Genomic DNA, 20,700 nt, shown 5'->3' with positions numbered 1-20,700 from the left:
GGAAGAATTTAGTAAAGGTTTTAAGTAATTTGTGGTAACGAAATCCCTGGCTTGATAATTTACCAGTAAAATATAGATTACATTCGTTAAAATCAAAAACGTCACAACAGACACGGGCATAGCGAACGAGTTGTGAAATATAAACACCATAAGATGGTGCCAAAGGAACATGCACATCCTCATTTTACGGCAATATTGTTTACCGTGCCCGGAAATTTAGAAACGATCCTGGTAAACTTATCGATTCTTTAAATAAACTTATTCTAAAAGGTTACCAATTCAACACTGTAATTAGATCATTAAATATTGTTTTTATTGGTACTAATATTGATTTTGTTATCAGTAAACTAAAAGCAAACTAAATATTATTGTTATATACATATACACATTCATGGGTCTACAATCTGTCGATACCTGTATCTTGGCATTGCACAAGGCCATGTTTTTCTCTGACTGTTTATGACATCTTTACACTAAATCCATTGGATGTTGGATGTGTACGGATTGATAATTTAGTCTTAGGTGCATGATTTTTTTTATTAGTTGTTAGTGGCTTTGAACTAGCTGTCAGTAACCTATAGTTGTTAATTTCTGTGTCATTTGGTCTGTTGTGGAGAGTTGTCTCATTGGCAATCATACCACATCTTCTTTTTTATATCACCATCCAAAAAAGGAAAATTAACAATAGATAACGAAAAATCGTCCCTATTGTCGTAAATTTTAATGTAGAGTTTCCCGTGTAAAACCGAAATATCTAAATCTAGGAAAGGACAGATGTTACCGTTTAAATTTGATTTATTTAAAATAAGTTCCTTTGAGTAAATTTCGGCAGTATATTGAGAAAATTCTTGATTATTTAACGAAATTTTGAAACAAACAACTAAACCTTAAAGTGCTGCTTTTCGTCCTGTTTCTAAATTTCGTACAAATACATTTTATGTTTTCCAACAATGTATATATATATATATATATTGTTTTCATGCTAAATATGTCCTACTGTTTTAACTTTCAGACTCTGAAGTATATGATCTGCTTTTCTAGTCAACTGACTTGATCATACCAACTATAATTAAAAACTTTGCCAGTCACAAGGTAACGTGGACAATGCAAGAGACAATGTGATTAAATGTAAAGGACTTCGATTCGCAGAGACAGCTTTGGATTTCCCAAAAGAGATGGCCAGGAGTAGTCTCCTCAGTGATTGCCAAAACCAAAACAGAACTCCTAAATAACCATGCAGTTTGTTTTTATTGGTATAAAGAGCTGCGCTAGCTTTGCGACTTTGGTAGGACTCGGTTAATCACAAATACTCCAAACCTCTCGTGTGTTAATAAGAAGGAGTGATGATCGAAATTGCTGCTAAATGTACCCGCACAAAGGCTACAGAATCTGATGAAAACAAACCTCAGTTGCTAAAACGAATATAATATAACTAATAGAATCATAAGCCATATTGTTAAAAGCATCAGCAGATCGAGGCAAGATCTCAAACGATTGAAAAGACACATTAAATAAACTTTTTTTTGCGAAATGAGATAGAAGTATGTACATTTTCAAACTATAATCAAATGCCACTAGAATCATTTTGAAGCAAGCCGATGGAACATATAATCCATATCCACATGATAAAACATTTGCAGATATACTTAATAAAATCCCTTACTGATCATGTTAAGCACAGAAAGACGACCTTGAAAACCCAACTACTTGTTACCATCATTGATGTCACGAAAACTATGAATCGTGCTGACGAACTAATAGAAGAAATCTACTGTATTAGAATTAAAATGGCGAGCACAGAGAGAGGCATCATTCACTCATTTTCTTCTAAGTTACACGATGGTCACTCGAGGAAATGATTAATGACTCACCGTGGCACGCCTGGGGGATGGGCACTTCGATCCTTTTGTGGTAGGGGTTAGCAACTGAGACATTAAATCCAGTACTCTACCTTTTTCATATATTTTGAGTATTAAAAAAATCATATCTATCAAATGATTTTTTTTAACAAATAAATAAACAAACAAACCTATAGCTATATCACGCTATTTCAGGGAGAGTAAAAATAGATTTGTCAAATATCTGATGCATATGTGACTGTGGTTTTAATTGTGTTGTGTCTGTAAAAAACTAAAACATTTAAGATACTTGAGATATAATCAGCAACCTTATCATATATTTAATCTCAATTTCTAAACAATTTCATATATTATGAAGCTTGAAATAGTGATCTATTTCAGCGGCTCATTCCTGCCACTCAATACATAGAAGTGCCCCCTTCCAAGGGCCTGATACTACTATAACACAGTGTTATAGTAGTCATAACACCGTGTTATAGTAGTCTCGGCAAGTGCTCATGGCCACTGGCCAACCTGCTATTCTATGTTTACATTTATTGACATCCTGAAGTACGCCGGTCGGTAAAATCAGTCAGATTCTGAACAACCAAAAGCAGACTCAAAAAACTTTAAGAATGATGAAGGTAACAGCTGTGACTATTACGGTGAAATTTAATAGTTATCTATTGATCCCAGGCGGAATTATATGAGGTGCCGGGGGAGGGCAGTGTTCCCCCTGATTAAGCTATATATATGGTTAATGTGTAGACTTTTTACAAGTCCCATTTCTAACCTTAACTTGTTGGTGGTCCCTTTTTTCCAAAATTCTGGATCCGCATTTGATAGATCCTGAGTATAATCAATTCAAATAACAATTTAACATCATCTATATATGTAGTTTGAATGAAAAAAAATAATAAATGTCTGCATAGTATGTAAGTAAGTAAATTGTATTTAAAGGGGCACTAGCTGTCAAATTCATGTTCACCGATTTGACTCAAATTCTCTTATTTGATTTATAACAATGTAAAACATTTATCCAAATTATAAAAAGTCTAAAATAAACAATATACCGGGCATGGGCTCGATAATATGTAGTTTCGTTCCGTGTGTATTTTAGTCTAGATATAAGCGATATAAACATAAATATAGATATAAATAGATATCAGACTCGTGCATTTGGATTTTTCTAGGTCTGTTTAATTTCATATTATAGATTAAAAATATATGTTAATCATCTTTTTTACCTGTATAAGAATGTTTTTTGTGGATCGAATCAGTCAATCAAATTGTTTACCTTTGTTTCACTTTCAATGTTGACATCTTTTTCATTTAAATAATTGAACACGTACAAAGCATGCGGTATCCATCTCTAGCTAAGGGGTTAAATTGAAGTTCACATGAATACGGATTCAATGAGGTCGAATTATTCACTTGCAAGTGAATAATTCATCATCAATGTTTCTTAGCTTATTTTGACAAAATTGAACCATACTGGCTGCTAAAAGCGATATATTATTTCACTATTTCACTTTCATTATTGATTGAACAAAAAAATCATATTTTATATTTTTCATTTATCTCGTAGCTAGTGCCCCTTTAAAGTTGGCATATAGTATGTACACAATAACAAAGAAACCGTGGTGAGCTCTGATGAGGTCTTTAACCTACTATCACTGTACAATTTGTGCAAAGACAAAAGGTTGATTTTTGATTTTTGATTTTTGGTGTTTTAACGCCACTTTTAAGCACCGCTTTTGGGGCTATTTCGTGGCGGCCAGTTTATTATTGGTAGAGGAAGCCGGAGTGCCCGGAGAAAACCACCGACCTTCGATAGGAAAATAGGAAAACTGACAATGCCTAGTCAATTAAGATTGGAGTCGAGTGCACCCGCACGAGCGGGGTTCGAACTCACAACCTCAGTGTTGACTGGCTAGTGATTACAGTAGTAACTACTTAGACCACTCGGCCACCGAGGCCTCCAAAGACAAAAGGGAATGCAAATGTGTTCAGAGGGGTAAAAAAAAATACTCAAAAAAAAAAGGCAGGATGAGCAACTTGGCAAAAAAAAAAAAGGCAGGATGACAATTTATGTAAAAAAAGTGAGGATAAACTAATTAAAAAAAGACAGGACCGAATAGAGTGAAAAATCAGTGTGAAAAATAAAAAGGCAGGACAGAGATTACAACTAAAAAAAAAGCAGGAAACAATTTATAATCCTAGCCCCCCCCCCCCCCCCCCATAAAATCAAATGGTAACTCCCAAACAATGTAAATGTGTGAAATCTTAAAATCTAAAATCATTTATCTATTATATCTATAATGGTCTATGTGAGGGGGGCTTCATTTCTTTATCCTTAAAACTTTTTAGACCATTTTACTCTATTCTTTTTATTTATTTTGACCCTTATTCTCTATATTTTTCATATTTCAGCACCCCATTTTCTCTATATTCTTTATTATTTTGACCTTTTTTCTCTATTCTGTATAAAACCACATCCAGATGAGGGGCCTGATGGGTTATTATCGTTCTTCGTGATCGGCGTATTTTCGTATCGTGATCCGTTTTTCTACAGATTTTTTTTTTTTTTTATATTTTGTGATCCGTGATCATGGAAATTTATTTTCTGTGAATCGTGATTGACAAAAAAATCAACTCGTGAATCGTGATGAGACCCCCCCCCCCCCCCCCCCCCCATCAGGCCCCTCCCAGATCCTCAACATCAAAATTTATTTTCCTGAATATGATCATTCCCGTCCCATCTTCAGTTCTACACTTCCGGTATCCATGCGCATGTGTGCTAAAAATGTCAGGAAATTTGAAAGATGAAAAAACAAATATTTATTGTCCTATCAGAAGTTCTGTTTGATATGATTTAATGATAATATGACACGACATAGTTCTGGTAGAAAATCGGTAGCACCACAGAGAAATGCTGGAAACCATTCACGAACTTCTCCAACATTAGCATCAAAAGGTTTTATTTAAAATTTAAGACAAAAAATTATATGAATTATATTCTAAAGTAAAGTAATCTTTATTTAAAGTTGGGTTGCATATATACATAATAACAAGGAACATGAGCTCTTAAGAGCTTTTTAACGACTGATATTAAATAACAAAACATACATGTAATAACATCAGATACATTTACATATACAACACAAACAACTTTTTCAACTTGCCAGAATATTCATCAAACTTGCCAGAATATTCATCAAACTTGCCAGAATATTCATCATGTTGAATGTGGGCAGTATATGGAAGAAGAAGAAGACACAGGGTAACACGAATCACCAAATAACACCGTTATTAGCCAAATAACACTTGTAATCACCGAATAACACTTGAAATTTTAATATTAGCACATATTGGTGACATTTAAACATTGATAATTAAATAATATTGTATTATAAGTGTATTTTATAACTTAAAAATTATTTATAGAAAGCAGGTAAGTTCATAAAGATTGCATAAAATATTAGTGTGTACATCCAACATGGCGACCAAGGAAAACACAATGGGAAGAATAAAAGAATGATTGCATACAATCCCTCAACGTGTTCATTTTAGACCACCAAAGTGGAGCCCTCACGCCATGTCAAGGCAATGAACAATGTGAGGATGGGCATATTAAAAAAATATGGAATATTTAACTGTTTACAATAATAATTTTTGTGTTTATAGTTATTAAAAAAATAATATTATATTTTTTAATTTAAAAATGGAGAGTAACCAAGCCCTTTTAAAACTAATAAGATATCCTGCACAAGGCACGGGCTTATCTGTTATAGTCCGCGAAAACAATTTATTTAGAATTTTATTGTGAAAAATTAAAACTACTAAGATATCCTGCACAAGGCACAGGCTTATCTGTCATAGTCCGCGAAAACAATTTATTTAGAATTTTATTGTGAAAAATTAAAACTACTAAGATATCCTGCACAAGGCACGGGCTTATCTGTCGTAGTCCGCGAAAACAACATTTTATTTAGAATTTATTTAGAATTTCATTGTAAAAATTTAAAACTACTAAGATATCCTGCACAAGGAACGGGCTTTTCTGTCATAGTCCGCGAAAACAATTTATTTAGAACTTATTGTTAAAAAATATTTTCTACAAGTTGTACCTGAAAACCTGCGCAACAATACTATACATGCATGCATTATTTATCCAGTCTATAAAACAGCAATGGGGAACAGTAAAAGAAAAATGCATTAAACACAATACAAATTAACTGCATAAACAATACAATATACTTACTTAAACATAAGGAGAAAGCAATTAAAATAGATTATTAACATACATTGGTTGGAACGTATACATGTACCTACCAGTAAAAAAAAAATATACACAATAAAAAAAAACAGCATGAACAATATAGAAAAGTATACACAATACAAACAAAAGCATGAACAATTTGAAAAAATATACACAATACAAATAAACAGCATGAACAATACATAATCATTATACAATATACTTACCAATGAAACAGAAGAAGAAAGCAGTTAAAAGTAAGTTATAAACATACAATGGTTAAAAAGTTCAACACAATTCAAATAAACAGTATCAACAATACAATATACTTACCAATAAAACAGAAGAAGTAAGCAACAAAGTAAGTGCAATAAAAATATTATACAATTTGAGACGTTTGTGTGAGAATAGGTGGAAACCCCATACCTGGGAGAACCCGTCTAATGCTCATGGGAAGGTCTCTGTTCAAATGCATGGTTATCCTGGTGCCACTTTCAAGAGATTGACTGAAGCAATTGAGGCTGGCTTGTTTGTGCATTATAATCCACAAGTGGTTATTTGCCAAATAGGTAGCAATGATTGTGACAGATATTCTTTTGATGAGTCTGCCTTCAAAACAGACATGAATACTTTCATTTATGCTTGTCTTTCGAGAGAGTATCAGTAGTATTCATGTCTGTTATGAAGCGGTCTGGGCCTTGGTATTGCACTCCCGATGAGCATACACTTCGCCGAGAGATAGTGAACAAAATGATGAAAAGCAGTGCTCTTGAAAATCATTTTGTACATTATTTCAAGCCAACTAATGTTTATCGGACGGAATACGAAGCTCGCGACGGGATACATTTCACTGAAGAAGGCTACCGTGCCTTCTTAGTAGCTTTGAGGAAGTCGGTCAGTTGGTTTATTAACAAAGTTAGCAAATGAACTGAAATATTTTCTCATTGACTCCACGTGAAATGTATTTTGTTCAAGAAGAAGAAAAATTTTTAACATCGAATGTCTTTTGAATTTTGCAAAAAAAAAGTATTTTATTAAACAGAAAAAAACTCATATCAAACTGATAAGTTTAAATAATTTTTTTTTAGTTTTATTTTCTGAAGAAAATTTTTTAACATCGAATGTCTTTTGAATTTTGCAAAAAAAAAGTATTTTATTAAACATATCAAATAAGTTTAGATAAATTTTTTTTTTATTTTTTTTTTCTGAAGAAAAATTTTATTATTTTAAATAATCCAAAATTCTTTGTGAAACAATAAAGCTTATTACACTTTTACAGAAGATATAGTTAGGAAGTACATATATTGTATATAGTTGTAAATATTTATTTGTGTTCTTTTTTCTTAATTATTATTATTGGTTTTGGTAATGCAGCCTTGGTATACTAAGACAGTCACAAGCCTGTTTAATGCAGAGTGTCCATACCGTAATATAATTTCATTATCATTTAATGATTAATTATGTAATGGGCACGTGTCAGTAAACAACAATCTAATTAACAATATGATAGAACTGTAAGGTAATAAATATTTTGATAATTGGGAACTTGGCATTATCACAATTAAATTATCTAATTGGCAAAAAATATTTCATTATTAAACTTAATTTAATTTATTAAAATGGATGAACATAGCAATAAAAAAATAATTAAACGTCAATACTAAGAATATTATTTTTTTTTCCTTTACTTTTATTTCAGAATTTTTAGTAAATTAAGTAAATTGAATATACAAATGTATATTGCCAAAAGAAAATGAAATAAGAAACAAGTTAAATATAATCGAATTAGTGAAATTAATGTCTTCATTAAAATTAAATATATATACAATTTCACATTTGTTCTTTATATATTTCATATACATTCTAATAAATATTATGTTGAAAATATACTTTATAAAATTACTTACCTTTCTAGGGACTTGGCCTTGGTCATATTGGTTTTGGTAATGCAGCCTTGGTATACTAAGACAGTCACAAGCCTGTTTAATGCAGAGTGTCCATACCGTAATATAATTTCATTATCATTTAATGATTAATTATGTAATGGGCACGTGTCAGTAAACAACAATCTAATTAACAATATGATAGAACTGTAAGGTAATAAATATTTTGATAATTGGGAACTTGGCATTATCACAATTAAATTATCTAATTGGCAAAAAATATTTCATTATTAAACTTAATTTAATTTATTAAAATGGATGAACATAGCAATAAAAAAATAATTAAACGTCAATACTAAGAATATTATTTTTTTTTCCTTTACTTTTATTTCAGAATTTTTAGTAAATTAAGTAAATTGAATATACAAATGTATATTGCCAAAAGAAAATGAAATAAGAAACAAGTTAAATATAATCGAATTAGTGAAATTAATGTCTTCATTAAAATTAAATATATATACAATTTCACATTTGTTCTTTATATATTTCATATACATTCTAATAAATATTATGTTGAAAATATACTTTATAAAATTACTTACCTTTCTAGGGACTTGGCCATGTCGTACTTGTTGTCTGTAAAGCAGCAGTCCTTACATAGGAACTTTAGAGACACATATCTGACCAGGCCGATAACATTGAATCATTCATTGGGACACAAGCACTGTGAACCCAACGATCACAACTACTGCACTGAATTGTGCAATCAACACATTCTTCATCACATTGAACACAAGGATATAAAGCCATTTTAAAAATGGAAGACAGCACATATGTCTTCACATGTTTTTATACCAAATTTTAGTTACTTGTAAAAACATTAATATTTGCCAATGAAAACCTTTAATTTCTTTTTGAGAAAATACACACATACGAATCATCCATTCAGCTGCTTTGTTTTTATTATAAAACAATCAAGTATAATTAATTTTTTGATTAAATTTAAATTAAATATGTGAAAATTCTTAATTACGTTTATTTTTTGATTAAATTTAAATTAAATATGTGAAAATTCTTAATTACGTTTCATTCAATATTGAGTAAATCGTTAAGAAAACTAATTGGTGATTGGAGTAATTGCATGGCTTTGATGTACTTGTTAACTTTTCGAAACCTTACTGAAAAACAATTATTGGACAATACTCTGTATATACAGTACATTATTTAATATTTTATTTTCATAGCTTTTCCCTTTGTATGCATATGCAATCATTCTTTTATTCTTCCCATTGTGTTTTCCTTGGTCGCCATGTTGGATGTACACACTAATATTTAATGCGATCTTTATGAACTTACCTGCTTTCTATAAATAATTTTTAAGTTATAAAATACACTTATAATACAATATTATTTAATAATCAATGATTAAATGTCACCAATATGTGCTAATATTAAAATTTCAAGTGTTTTTCGGTGTTTACAAGTGTTATTTGGTTAATAACGGTGTTATTCGGTGATTCGAGGTACCGACACAAACATACATATATTAATACATAGATAGCATATATGCAAAATAAAAGCTAAGCAAGATATATATATAATATGAGACAGGCATTACCTGTGAAAGGGGATGAAGTTCATATGTCATATTATGAATTATTTTTAACTTCAAAATCTGTTCAAAAAGAAACGGAAATACCGTAACGTTTCCGATTTTGGTCCTGTTGTTAGGGATTTTAGTTGTGACGTCATACACCTTATCGCTATTCCCGCTTGACCCGAGAATCTTTCCCGCTTGAACTTTTGACGTCATACAACAATCACTTTTCCATTGTGGTGTCAGATATTTTCTGTTATGACGTCAAAATTTTACGGGAACTTTTGTGATGTCCAGTAATGGCGGACAAAAAGCGATCAGGTGTATTTAAGTTATGACGTCATTTTCAATGTAAACAAAGAACTGCTATCATCAGGTAACGTTTTTTCATATCAAAGAAATATTAAAAATGAAATTGTTATTGTGCTCCTTCCTATTTTTTACTAGACTGATAAATATATGTTTTACTCAAAGTCTCATGACAAACGTGACTGGAAGGACAGTCAGGGGTACTACTTGTACAAGTAATTTTTATTTACTTGAAGAAGTAAATATTAATATACTTATATAAGTAAATTTGTAGGATACTTATACAAGTGTATTTTATTTACTTGTATAGGTAAAAAAAAAAAATTGGGCTTAGTAAAATATAATGTCCCTTAGACATTCAGATTTTTTTACTTATACAAGTAAAAAAGTCATCCTATCTTCTTTTCTTGAATTCTTAGGACTTCTTTGCTCTTATAGAATTTTTAATTGTCTGTCCTTTGCAGATGTCTTTACTAATCATTTAAGTGTAATTTCATGGACAATGAAAATCTCATTTGTCTGTTATTTTCAGAACACTGCTCATTTACAAGCCCCAAGGGGCAATTTTTGAAGGCCTTGCGCAAATACTTAAGATCTTTGCGCAATCAGTTTCTTTGTTGAATTAATGAAATGAAACATTGAACTCTAATAAAAAATTACGAGCTAACCTGAAAAAAATTGTTAAAGGCATGTTTTTACATCTCAAAACTTGAGAACTTTGTGGGATTGTAAAAAAAAATTACTTATACAAGTAAATTTTTGAGAAAATTAAGGGGAGATTATTCAAACATTATAATTAACTTATATAAGTATATTTTATTTACTTCTTCAAGTAAATAAAGATTACTTGTACAAGTAGTACCCCTGACTGAAGGAGGAAGGAGATTTCTGCACAAATGCGGTAAAATAAAAAAGTTAGAAAATAAAAAGTTAACAATTTTGAGTTCATTAGTAGATTGATTTTATTTTTTATTTTTTTTTATTGATTTTTCTACTGTAATTGGGGACTTCGTCCCCATATTAAAACAAATGTCAAATAACAGCACATTCTGACCTGATAATTTCTGTCAATAAAATAAAATCTTGTTCCTCATACATGTCATAATATGAGGCAGGTGATCCTGTGTATTAAGATAACTTCGCAATAATCAGTCAGGGGACTTACTTAAATGAGTGATTTTTAAATCACTGATTGAAGTAACATTTTGTCCACAAATGTTGAAAGTAAGAGTTCTTTCTTTAATAATCACCTAATTAAGTAGTACAAATAAATCACTAGACTAAGTGATTTAATTTGATTGTAGCTTTAATTTTTAAATATACAATACTAATGATCCAGGGGCTAATTATGTTGCTAAAATGATCAGAACCAACATTTGTGTTGATAGGATGACCTTGTACTGAAACTGGGATAATGACATGAAAATCACTTGTTTAAGTATCATACCTCTATTTTTCTTCCAAAAAATCACTTCTTTAAGTATTATTATTTTAATTACCCCCACTAATTTCAACACCCCTCCCTCATGAACAGTGAAATTTTGATCGCGAACAATAAAATTTTATTACATAATCTGTAAGATGAAGCCTTGAATTTACAGGAAAATTACTCCCACTGCTGGGAAAAATCTGTTAAGAAAGTATCAGTTCATTATGTAAAGCCTTCATTAAAGCATTTTTTCAACAAATATAGAATTTACAGCTAAATGATTGCAGCAAAGGCATAATAAACCTTGCTATTTAAAAGAAGAAAAAGGTTCATTTTTTCCAATTTTACTAATAATAAGATATAATCTAAACCTATATGTTTAAAATTTTGGTAAAACTAAAAAATCACAATTTGTGACAAAATTTCAAATTTGCTACTTAAATAAGTGATTTTAGAAATCACTTATTTTAGAAATTCCCCTGACTGATAATTATCCATTAAATTGATTATAAAATCAGGCCTGTAAAAGGGTAAGAAGTCAGCAAACCTTCTCTAAATAATGTTTTTAATGTCATTAACGACTTTCTAAAATGTTTAGAACACAGTAAATTAAGACACTTTGATGACGAAAGCATTATATACTGAGAAATTACATGGTAAGAAGACAGTTAAAAACAACAATCAGACCTTGACGTTACTGCCAAATGGGAGGCTGATTAACTTATGGCCTTCCATCCTGGCAAATGCACTATACTTACCATCACACAGAGAGAAAAAACCATTCAAGCACGATAACATACTCCATACCCATATTTTAGAACCTGTAACAATTGCAAATTATCTAGGTGTAACATTACAATTGAACCTAAAATGAAACAACCACTATGAAAATATTACATCTAGTGCAGTCAAGTCACTTGGCTTTCTTAAAAGAAGCATCTCAGTTTGTTGACCATTTCGAGACCCTGTCCACTGGTTCATGGTCCAGCAATGTCCGTCCGATTGTCTTTTTCTGAATTTTATGCTGACGGGCGAGACATATCTCTGTGTCAACAGTTTATCTATTAAAGCTTGTTAAAGCAATCCTTTTGGTGTCAGACACATGACCCCATTTTACCTCGGATTTCCATTAAACAATACAAATAAACAAGATGGACAAAGTCCAACCGTTATATTTCTTTCACCAAGTTCTTTTGCCAATCATGATTTTTAATTGCCACAATTATATTATTTTGCACGACTGCCAGTGGAAACCCTGAGTGCCGTACAGAACTCTTCAATGAAATGAAATTGGACTGAAAAAAACAATTTACAATAATATGTGTACCAACAAAAATTGAAAAAAGAAAATATGATGCACAACATACTGTAACTACGTATATATTCTGGTAAACAATTCCATCACACCAAATGAATAAAATTTATCCCCCGAAAGACAACAAATGGCAACAATTTGGCACAACTGAAAAAAAAGTTTTCAGAAAAATGATCTGGTTAAAACATTAATTTTTTTCATCTATTATTTTCAGTTAATTTAGATGGATCATTACGGAAAAAGAAAAGATTTAGAGCTGGAACTAGGGCATTAATGGAAATTAGACAGTACCAAAAGACAACCAATCTTCTTATAAGAAAACTACCTTTTTCAAGAGTGGTAATTAATTTTAATTTTTTGTGTAAGATTACAAAATTTGTAAACTTTGTGTACATGTATCTCAATTCTGCTTACATTTACTTACTTTTGAGTGAAATTGCACAAGTATTTTTTAATACCATTATCATCATATTACAGTACTTCCCAATATGTAAAACAGATACAATGTACAGTAACACTGTCACAATACTGTAATTTCATGCATACTGAATTTTGAAATTTATTTTCATTTCCTAAAAATATTTTATACATGTATGTACAGTACATCATGTACATGTATAGGTAAAAGGTCATTTTCAAAACATGTTTCTCACAAACATCTTATTTAGATTTTTTTTTCAAATAATAGATTTGATTTTTGAAGACTTTTACATTGTAATTTTGTAAAATACAGTCCAATTTCTAACATACATGTAGTACAGTCATGGGTACAAATCAATTTTATTTAGTAAATTACTGCTAAGGCTAACTTATTTTGGAAGCAGAATTATCTCCCTTAGATATCCAGATTTGTTTTTAGCTCACCTGGCCCGAAGGGCCAAGTGAGCTTTTCTCATCACTTGGCGTCCGTCGTCGTCTGTTAACTTTTACAAAAATCTTCTCCTCTGAAACCACCAGGCCAAATTTAACCAAACTTGGCCACAATCATCATTAGGGTATCTAGTTTAAAAAATGTGTCCGATGACCCCGCCAACCAACCAAGATGGCCGCCATGGCTAAAAATAGAACATAGGGGTAAAATGTAGATTTTGGCTTATATCTCTGAAACCAAAGCATTAAGAGTAAATCTGACATAGGATAAAACTGATTATCAGGTCAAGATCTATCTGCCCTGAAATTTTAAGACAAATCTGACAACATGTTGTTGGGTTGCTGCCCCTAAATTGGTAATTTTAAGGAAATTTTGCCGTATTTGGTTATTATCTTGAATATTATTATAGATAGAGATAAACTGGAAACAGCAATAATGTTCAGCAAAGTAAGATCTACAAATAAGTTGTCATGACCAAAATTGTCAGTCGACCCCTTTAGGAGTTATTGCCCTTTATAGTCAATTTTTAACAATTTTTCGTAAATTTTTGTAATCTTTTACAAAAATCTTCTTCTCTGAAACTACTGAGACAAATTTAACCATACTTGGCAATAATCATTACAAGGGTATCTAGTTTAAAAAATTTGTCCGATGACCCCGCCTTCCAACCATCATGGCCGACTTGGTTAAAAATAGAACATAGCATTAGGGGTAAAATGCAGTATTTTTGTTTATATCTCTGAAACTAAAGCATTTAGAGCAAATCTGACAGGTGGCAAAAATGTTCATCAGATTTAGATTTATTTGCCCTGAAATTTTCAGACGAATCCGACAACCCGTTGTTGGGTTGCTGCCCCTGAGTAAGTAATTTTACAGAAATTTTACAGTTTTTTGTTATTATCTTAGGTATTATTATAATATCTAATATCTAATACTATTAATTATGATTTTAACCTTATTTTACATGATTTCCAAAGCATCTGTAAATACAGGTGAGCGACACAGGCTCTTGAGAGCCTCTAGTTTAATATACAAGTAAGAAATCTCTATTATTCTCTTTTTGGATTTCTCTTGATTACATTGTAATGACATATGTGTTTACTTGTTTGTCTTTACTATTCATGAAAAACATGTTATTTTCAAAATACTGTCTATTTACAAGCTTCTAGGCAAAATTTGTAAGCCTTGCACATTCACTAAGCATCTATGCTTAAAACAGTTATTTATAAAGTTCTTGAAATAAAAGATTAAACTCTTATTAAAAATGTTACACCAGCAATGACAAAAGTATTTGAGGCATGTATTGTTTTCTGCTCTTTGGTCGGGTTGTCTCTTTGACACATTCTCCGTTTCCATTCTCAATTTTATTTGACTTTCCAAAACTTAATAATTCCAGGGGTTGTAAAAATAAATTACTTAAATAAATTTATTAAGCATGTTCTGTATTGTTCTGTATTGTGAAAAGGGATTATTGAAACATTAAACTCTTTTACATTTTCAAGTACAATGTATATGAAAATTACTCTTATAAGTTATACCCGGGAAGTAGTACAGTAGTATTGTTGCTATCACCACAGATTAAAACATCTTAAATTTAATGATATGGACTTTTTTTTATCAAGTTTATTACAGTGAGGGCTGTTTCATTAAAACATACAAGGAAGGCACTTTGGAGTTGAGGTACATGTAGTTACCATCTATAACGGTAGTTTTTGAATTTATCTTACGCTTTCACTGTACAAAAACATCCAACTAAAGATGAAATTTCAATGTGTGTTCTGCAGTTCCCGTGTATGTATATGGAACAGCCCTGACATTGGCTGACAACTATTAGTATATCTCTCTAATCAAACTATGCAAATTACCAATCATTATAAATTGTCAGATCTCTTTTGAAACACATGCCTGAAATCTAAGATTCCCTTCAGACTGTCAATGAAAATATAGTCCTGATAGTGAAAAAATGTTTATTATATCAGAAAAATATTTTGTTAAATGTTCTTAACTTTTGTATATGTTGAACCGTAATTAAATGTTGTTTTCTGCAGGTGAGAGAAATTGCCATGGCTATCAGTCATGAACCATTAAGATGGAATGCAATGGCAATTTGTGCTTTGCAAGAGGTTAGTATAAGTAGTTTATGCCATTTAAGCACTTTTAAAGAATTTCAAATACATGTAGATGCTTCAAGGAGCCTGAATATTGGGGTTTATTTGCCAAATACATGTATACTGAAATAAAATATGTATATATATATATAGTGTCTCCACCTAATAGGATAAACCACAGTAATATTGTTTGCCTCAAATTACATCCGAAATTCAGCTTTTTCCCCTAGAGAAAATTCCCAATTACTCAAAAAAATGGCTTAAAATTCCTCCCAATAAGTTTTACATTTTTCCCAAAAGTGATGGAGTTGGAATTAATGAATGTAAATTTCGTATTCATGTTATTATTTTGATATTATGAAAGTGCTTTTGAGATCCAGGTTTCTGATCAGAATCATCACGGTGTTTGTAACAGGTGGTTTTCAATGCATTAAGTACCATCATTGTTTCCGTCTCTTTCCCCTCCACAAAAAGTACCTTTCAGGTTTAAAATGTCTGACAATCAAAATATATGTGATGAAACTGTGCAAAAAAGACAGTAAAGTTTAGCAAAAAATCGGAGATGTGTTTAAAAAAAAATAAAACCAACTTCCCAATTTCAATAAAAATTATGCATTTTTCCCAAACAAAAACGGTAGAGGTAGTTTTGAAAAAAGACTACAATATCACTGAACCAATATATCAACCATTGTAATATTATTTCAAAACACCAAACCCTTTCCAATATGTTTAATGTAAATTTAAATAATTATTATATTTAATCACCACTTTTTTAAACCTAAATATAAATGCTTTCAGAAAAATGACAATTTGTCTGTGACATTATAAGGACTGTTGGTTGATTTGTGGGAGTCAGTTTTTATTGTTGGAGGAAGCTGGATAGCCATGGGAGAACCACCACCTTGGGCAGGAAAACTGACAATTCTTGTCAATTTATATTGGAGTAGAGCACACTATCCACGTGTGTGGTTCGAATTCATAACCTTAGTTTTGACAGGCTAGTGATACCAAGGTTGGGCGGTAAATACCACCCCCGGTATTTACCAGTGGTATTTACCGGTATTTACCGCCCTGGTCAATACTCCTCAAGTGGTCAATACTGGCAAATACTGGACAATTGAAATTTTCATGGTTCTTTTGACAGATTTTACTATCAATGTTAGTTAAATCTTAGTTGATAGGGGAAATTATTTTAACTTTATTCATATGGCATGATTAAGTTTATAAAAAGGATTGATATTGGTATGTTTTATCAATTATTAGCATGAATAATGACTTATTCAGTTCTTATGGGTAATGATATAACATAGTTTAGGTATGAATATAAAATTGCTATATCAGTTATTTCAACATGTATAAAATATGTATATTTTTTTCTTGAAAAGGTTTGATTTTAACAGGTAAATAGAATTACAGGTGACTAGATTATCAGGGCATTACCTATTAAATGGCAAGCAGGTGTCAAAAGTTTATTCAATATTACAACTGTCCCCTAATAAATGTTGACATAACAGGAAAAAAGTCATAAAAGTTATTTTTGAAGACTGTTTAAAACAATTATTTTATTCCTGACTATTCAACTGCATGATAAATATCTTCTAAAACTAAATCCTGTAAATACAGAAACTGGAAATTTTTGAAGGATCTATACTTTGGCTGCTGTTTTTCTTTTTCTTTAATTTTATTCTAATAATCATTGTCCATGATGTGTTCATGTATAATTTCAATTTATATAAGAAAAGATAACATTAAAAAAGTCTAATTTTGACTTGAAAACTTTCATATTTTCATGACTAACAGTTATTGAATGTAGGGCTAAATATCACAGGACTGAAAGTCACAATGCAATTTTGAAAGAACTATTTCTTTAATTAAGAAAAGACTAATTTTTAAGACATTGTTTTATTACATTTGCTGAAATTACTGTTAAGAAAACAAGCTGTCATAGTCTTTTTCTTGACTGGCTTCATGGTACCAAGAAATATCCTTTGTAGGATTAATATTTAATAAATCTTCATTTAACCATGTTCATTATCGATCTCATAAACATTACAATGAATTCATTTCAAGGATTTTCCCTTACATATTCAAACACTTGTAAACTAATTAATTGTGAGTTTTTGTCCTTTACAATGTAGTAAATAAGTGACTTTCTGTCCTGTGAATATATTTGTCCATTTACCCTGTAGTTGACCAGGTAGGGACTGTATTTAATAGTAATATCTTATCAAAATTTCAATTGACCAGTATTTGCCAGTATTGACCAGTATTTGCCAGTATTTCCCGGTAAATACCGGTATTTACCGCCGGCCTGGTCAATACTAGTATTGACCACTTTTTTGCCAACCTTGAGTGATACATGTTGAACTACTTAGACCACTCTGCAACAAAGGCCCTATGTAACATATGGGAGATTTGTCAGTTTTAAAGCAATGTTGTTCCAGTATTTGAAAAAGAGGTAGTTGGGCAGGTTATCACAGTACTTGTTACATTTTTTCCTTGTTATGATTTGTTGACATACCATGTATTTGTGTACTTCAATGTACAGATTTAGTGTTATGGACATCTAAGAATTCTGCCGAGAGAGTTGCTAGAGGCTATCCTGAACTTGCAATGAGCTTTGGGCAATTCTAACTGAAATTCCATGAGTTCATGATATGAATCAACTGGGGTACTGCTCCTTGGATATAAAAAATTACAACAAATTTTGCATTTTACCTACCAGTATGTTTTTTACCCAGAAAATAATTTCCTGACAAATATTGATAATAGAGATAAGTAAGCAATCCAACAAGAAAAATGTTTGAAATATTAGAAATTGTATTTTTACTTTAGAATAATGAGCCTTTTTGTTGTTGTTTTCTGTAGGCTGCTGAAGCTTTCATAGTTCATTTATTTGAGGATGCAAACATGTGTGCCATACATGCCAAAAGGGTGACAATTCAGGTCAAGGATATATGGTTGGCGAGAAGAATACGAGGAGACATGTATTTTTAAACCAGTGTTTAGTGTAGGGTACCAGTGGACAGACTGTGAAGTTTTATTTATTGCCATGAATGTCATACTTAGATGAAAATGGAAATGACTCTTTTTCTAGTATCCATCCAACATTTTGACCAAGAAAAGAAATCAGATTTCTAAAATGTGTACTACTTGTACTAAATGAGCGAAAATATTATTGTTTTTAATCATTGGAGCATATAATTGAACATTGACCTCAATGATTTGATTTCAATCAAGAAAATGTTCCTGATTCCAACATTTTTATACATTTTAGTCTCAAGGGTCTGATTTTATTTGAGGATGATATGTGATGAAAAATAAAAAAAAATCTGATTATATATTTCATTGGCAAAAATATACATGTATGATACAGCTCACAAAGTAATTCAGTAACTAATCACTGTTGGCTGTGAATTTTGACAGTAAATACTGGTAAATATGTGGGATTCACTCTCAAATATATATTCAAGATGTAATTTGGCAGGGTTGCAGGTGGAAGTAAGAAACTAGGTTTCATCCTGTTTTACTGTGATTCACCCAAATTTTGATTAGTGATTTTTAATAGAATTGTCTTGTGTATATAACAAATTGTAACTGTAAAATATTGTCAACCATGATGATACAGTATTGAGTGAATCACAAGGAAACAGGATGATTGCTGGTTTTTGAGTTATAAAACATTTTAGTTTACGACCCTGTCATACAATTTAATAGTAGGATCAACTGTTGGTTTGAAAGACTAGAAAATGTCCTGTTTAGAATATTCATAATTTCAATAACATGTTTGACAAGTAAATGAATTGTCTAAAATCATTAAAAAAGACATCAAAATTTTGTAATTGCCATAAGTATTTGATAAATGATGTCATTTGTACTCTTAAGAAATATCTACCTATGTTCAAAACATGGACTATGGGAGACAACTCTACAATGTCATGTTACACATTTAAGAATGAAATAATATTATCAAGTCAGATTGTGTCATTACATCTTTAGTCTAAGTTGTTCAGTTCAAAATAATTTTTCATGTTATGTTGATAAGACAAACTAATATGTAGTTGAATGAGAACTGTATTTTATTTAGATAATCCCTTTATTTTTAAAAAACCAACAGCAATAAATTTTATTTTTAACATTCATTTTAGTCAAAAGCATTCATGAATTTCTATGTTCAAATTATAATATGTCAGTGTTTCCATAATGTTTTTTCCTTCGACTGCATGGTCAGAATTTAATTTGGTCATGTTATTTTTGATAATATGGCAACATAAACATACTTTTATTCATTTTAACATGCTTTGATCTTTTATTGTTTATATTGTAGATATAAGATTCACACAATGTTTGTATAGCTGTCAAGATTGCATTTCACAAAAGGTGTATACTGTGGATTCATTATTATTCGTAGGGTACCAGTTTTTTTGTGGATTTCGTGGGTAAAGGTGAACCAGGAATTAAGATGTTCAAGGAAATACAAAATATTTCATATGCTTGCATGCAGACTTTGGTAAAACCACGAGATCAAATATTCACGAAAATTGGTACACACGAAAATAAATGAACCCACAGTAACTTAAGCTTTTTATAGATTCACATCTGTTTTAAAACACAGTTTAGGATTCACTTTGTGTACTGTGTATACTTTTATAGCTGACTATGCGGTATGGGCTTTACTCATTGTTGAAGGCCATACAGTGACATATAGTTGTTAATTTCTGTGTCATTTGGTTTTTTATGGAGAGTTGTCTCATTGACAACCATACCACATCTTCTTATTTTTATATTGTATACTTATTTAAACTATTAATCCTAAACTACATTTGTAAACTAAGGCTTTAGGTCTGTTTAGGGTAGTATAAATTGTAATTTATAAGAAATACATGTAACTGATATTGATAAATTCTGAAGTATTTGACTCTATTATAACTGATATATACTTTAGATTGACATTTATATATGTTTGATCTTGACTTTGTAATTCGTCTTTTTTATTATCTGTGGTCATTAAATTACTAATTACAGTTAAAAAAAAGTTGCATAATTTGCCAACATGTAATTCAATTTTTTAATCACTTTTTATGTTTTT

The 20,700-nt window shown here is 30.7% G+C and overlaps 1 protein-coding gene across 1 annotated transcript; it reads left to right on the top strand.

The window, feature by feature from the left end:
- Positions 1-4,630: 4,630 nt before the first annotated feature.
- LOC127729790 (uncharacterized) lies at positions 4,631-19,906 on the top strand. The gene is made up of 4 exons (XM_052237688.1): positions 4,631-4,815; positions 12,847-12,971; positions 15,552-15,626; positions 18,480-19,906. Exons 1-4 carry the CDS (start codon positions 4,725-4,727, stop codon positions 18,606-18,608), a joined length of 420 nt encoding a protein of 139 aa, XP_052093648.1. The 5' UTR covers positions 4,631-4,724; the 3' UTR covers positions 18,609-19,906.
- Positions 19,907-20,700: the final 794 nt, after the last annotated feature.

Source organism: Mytilus californianus, unplaced genomic scaffold, assembly GCF_021869535.1.
Source record: "Mytilus californianus isolate M0D057914Y unplaced genomic scaffold, xbMytCali1.0.p SCAF_2, whole genome shotgun sequence".
NCBI classification, from domain to species: Eukaryota; Metazoa; Mollusca; class Bivalvia; order Mytilida; family Mytilidae; genus Mytilus; species Mytilus californianus.
The sequence above is the reverse complement of the archived record's forward strand: the minus strand, read 5'-3'. Positions and strand labels throughout refer to the sequence as shown.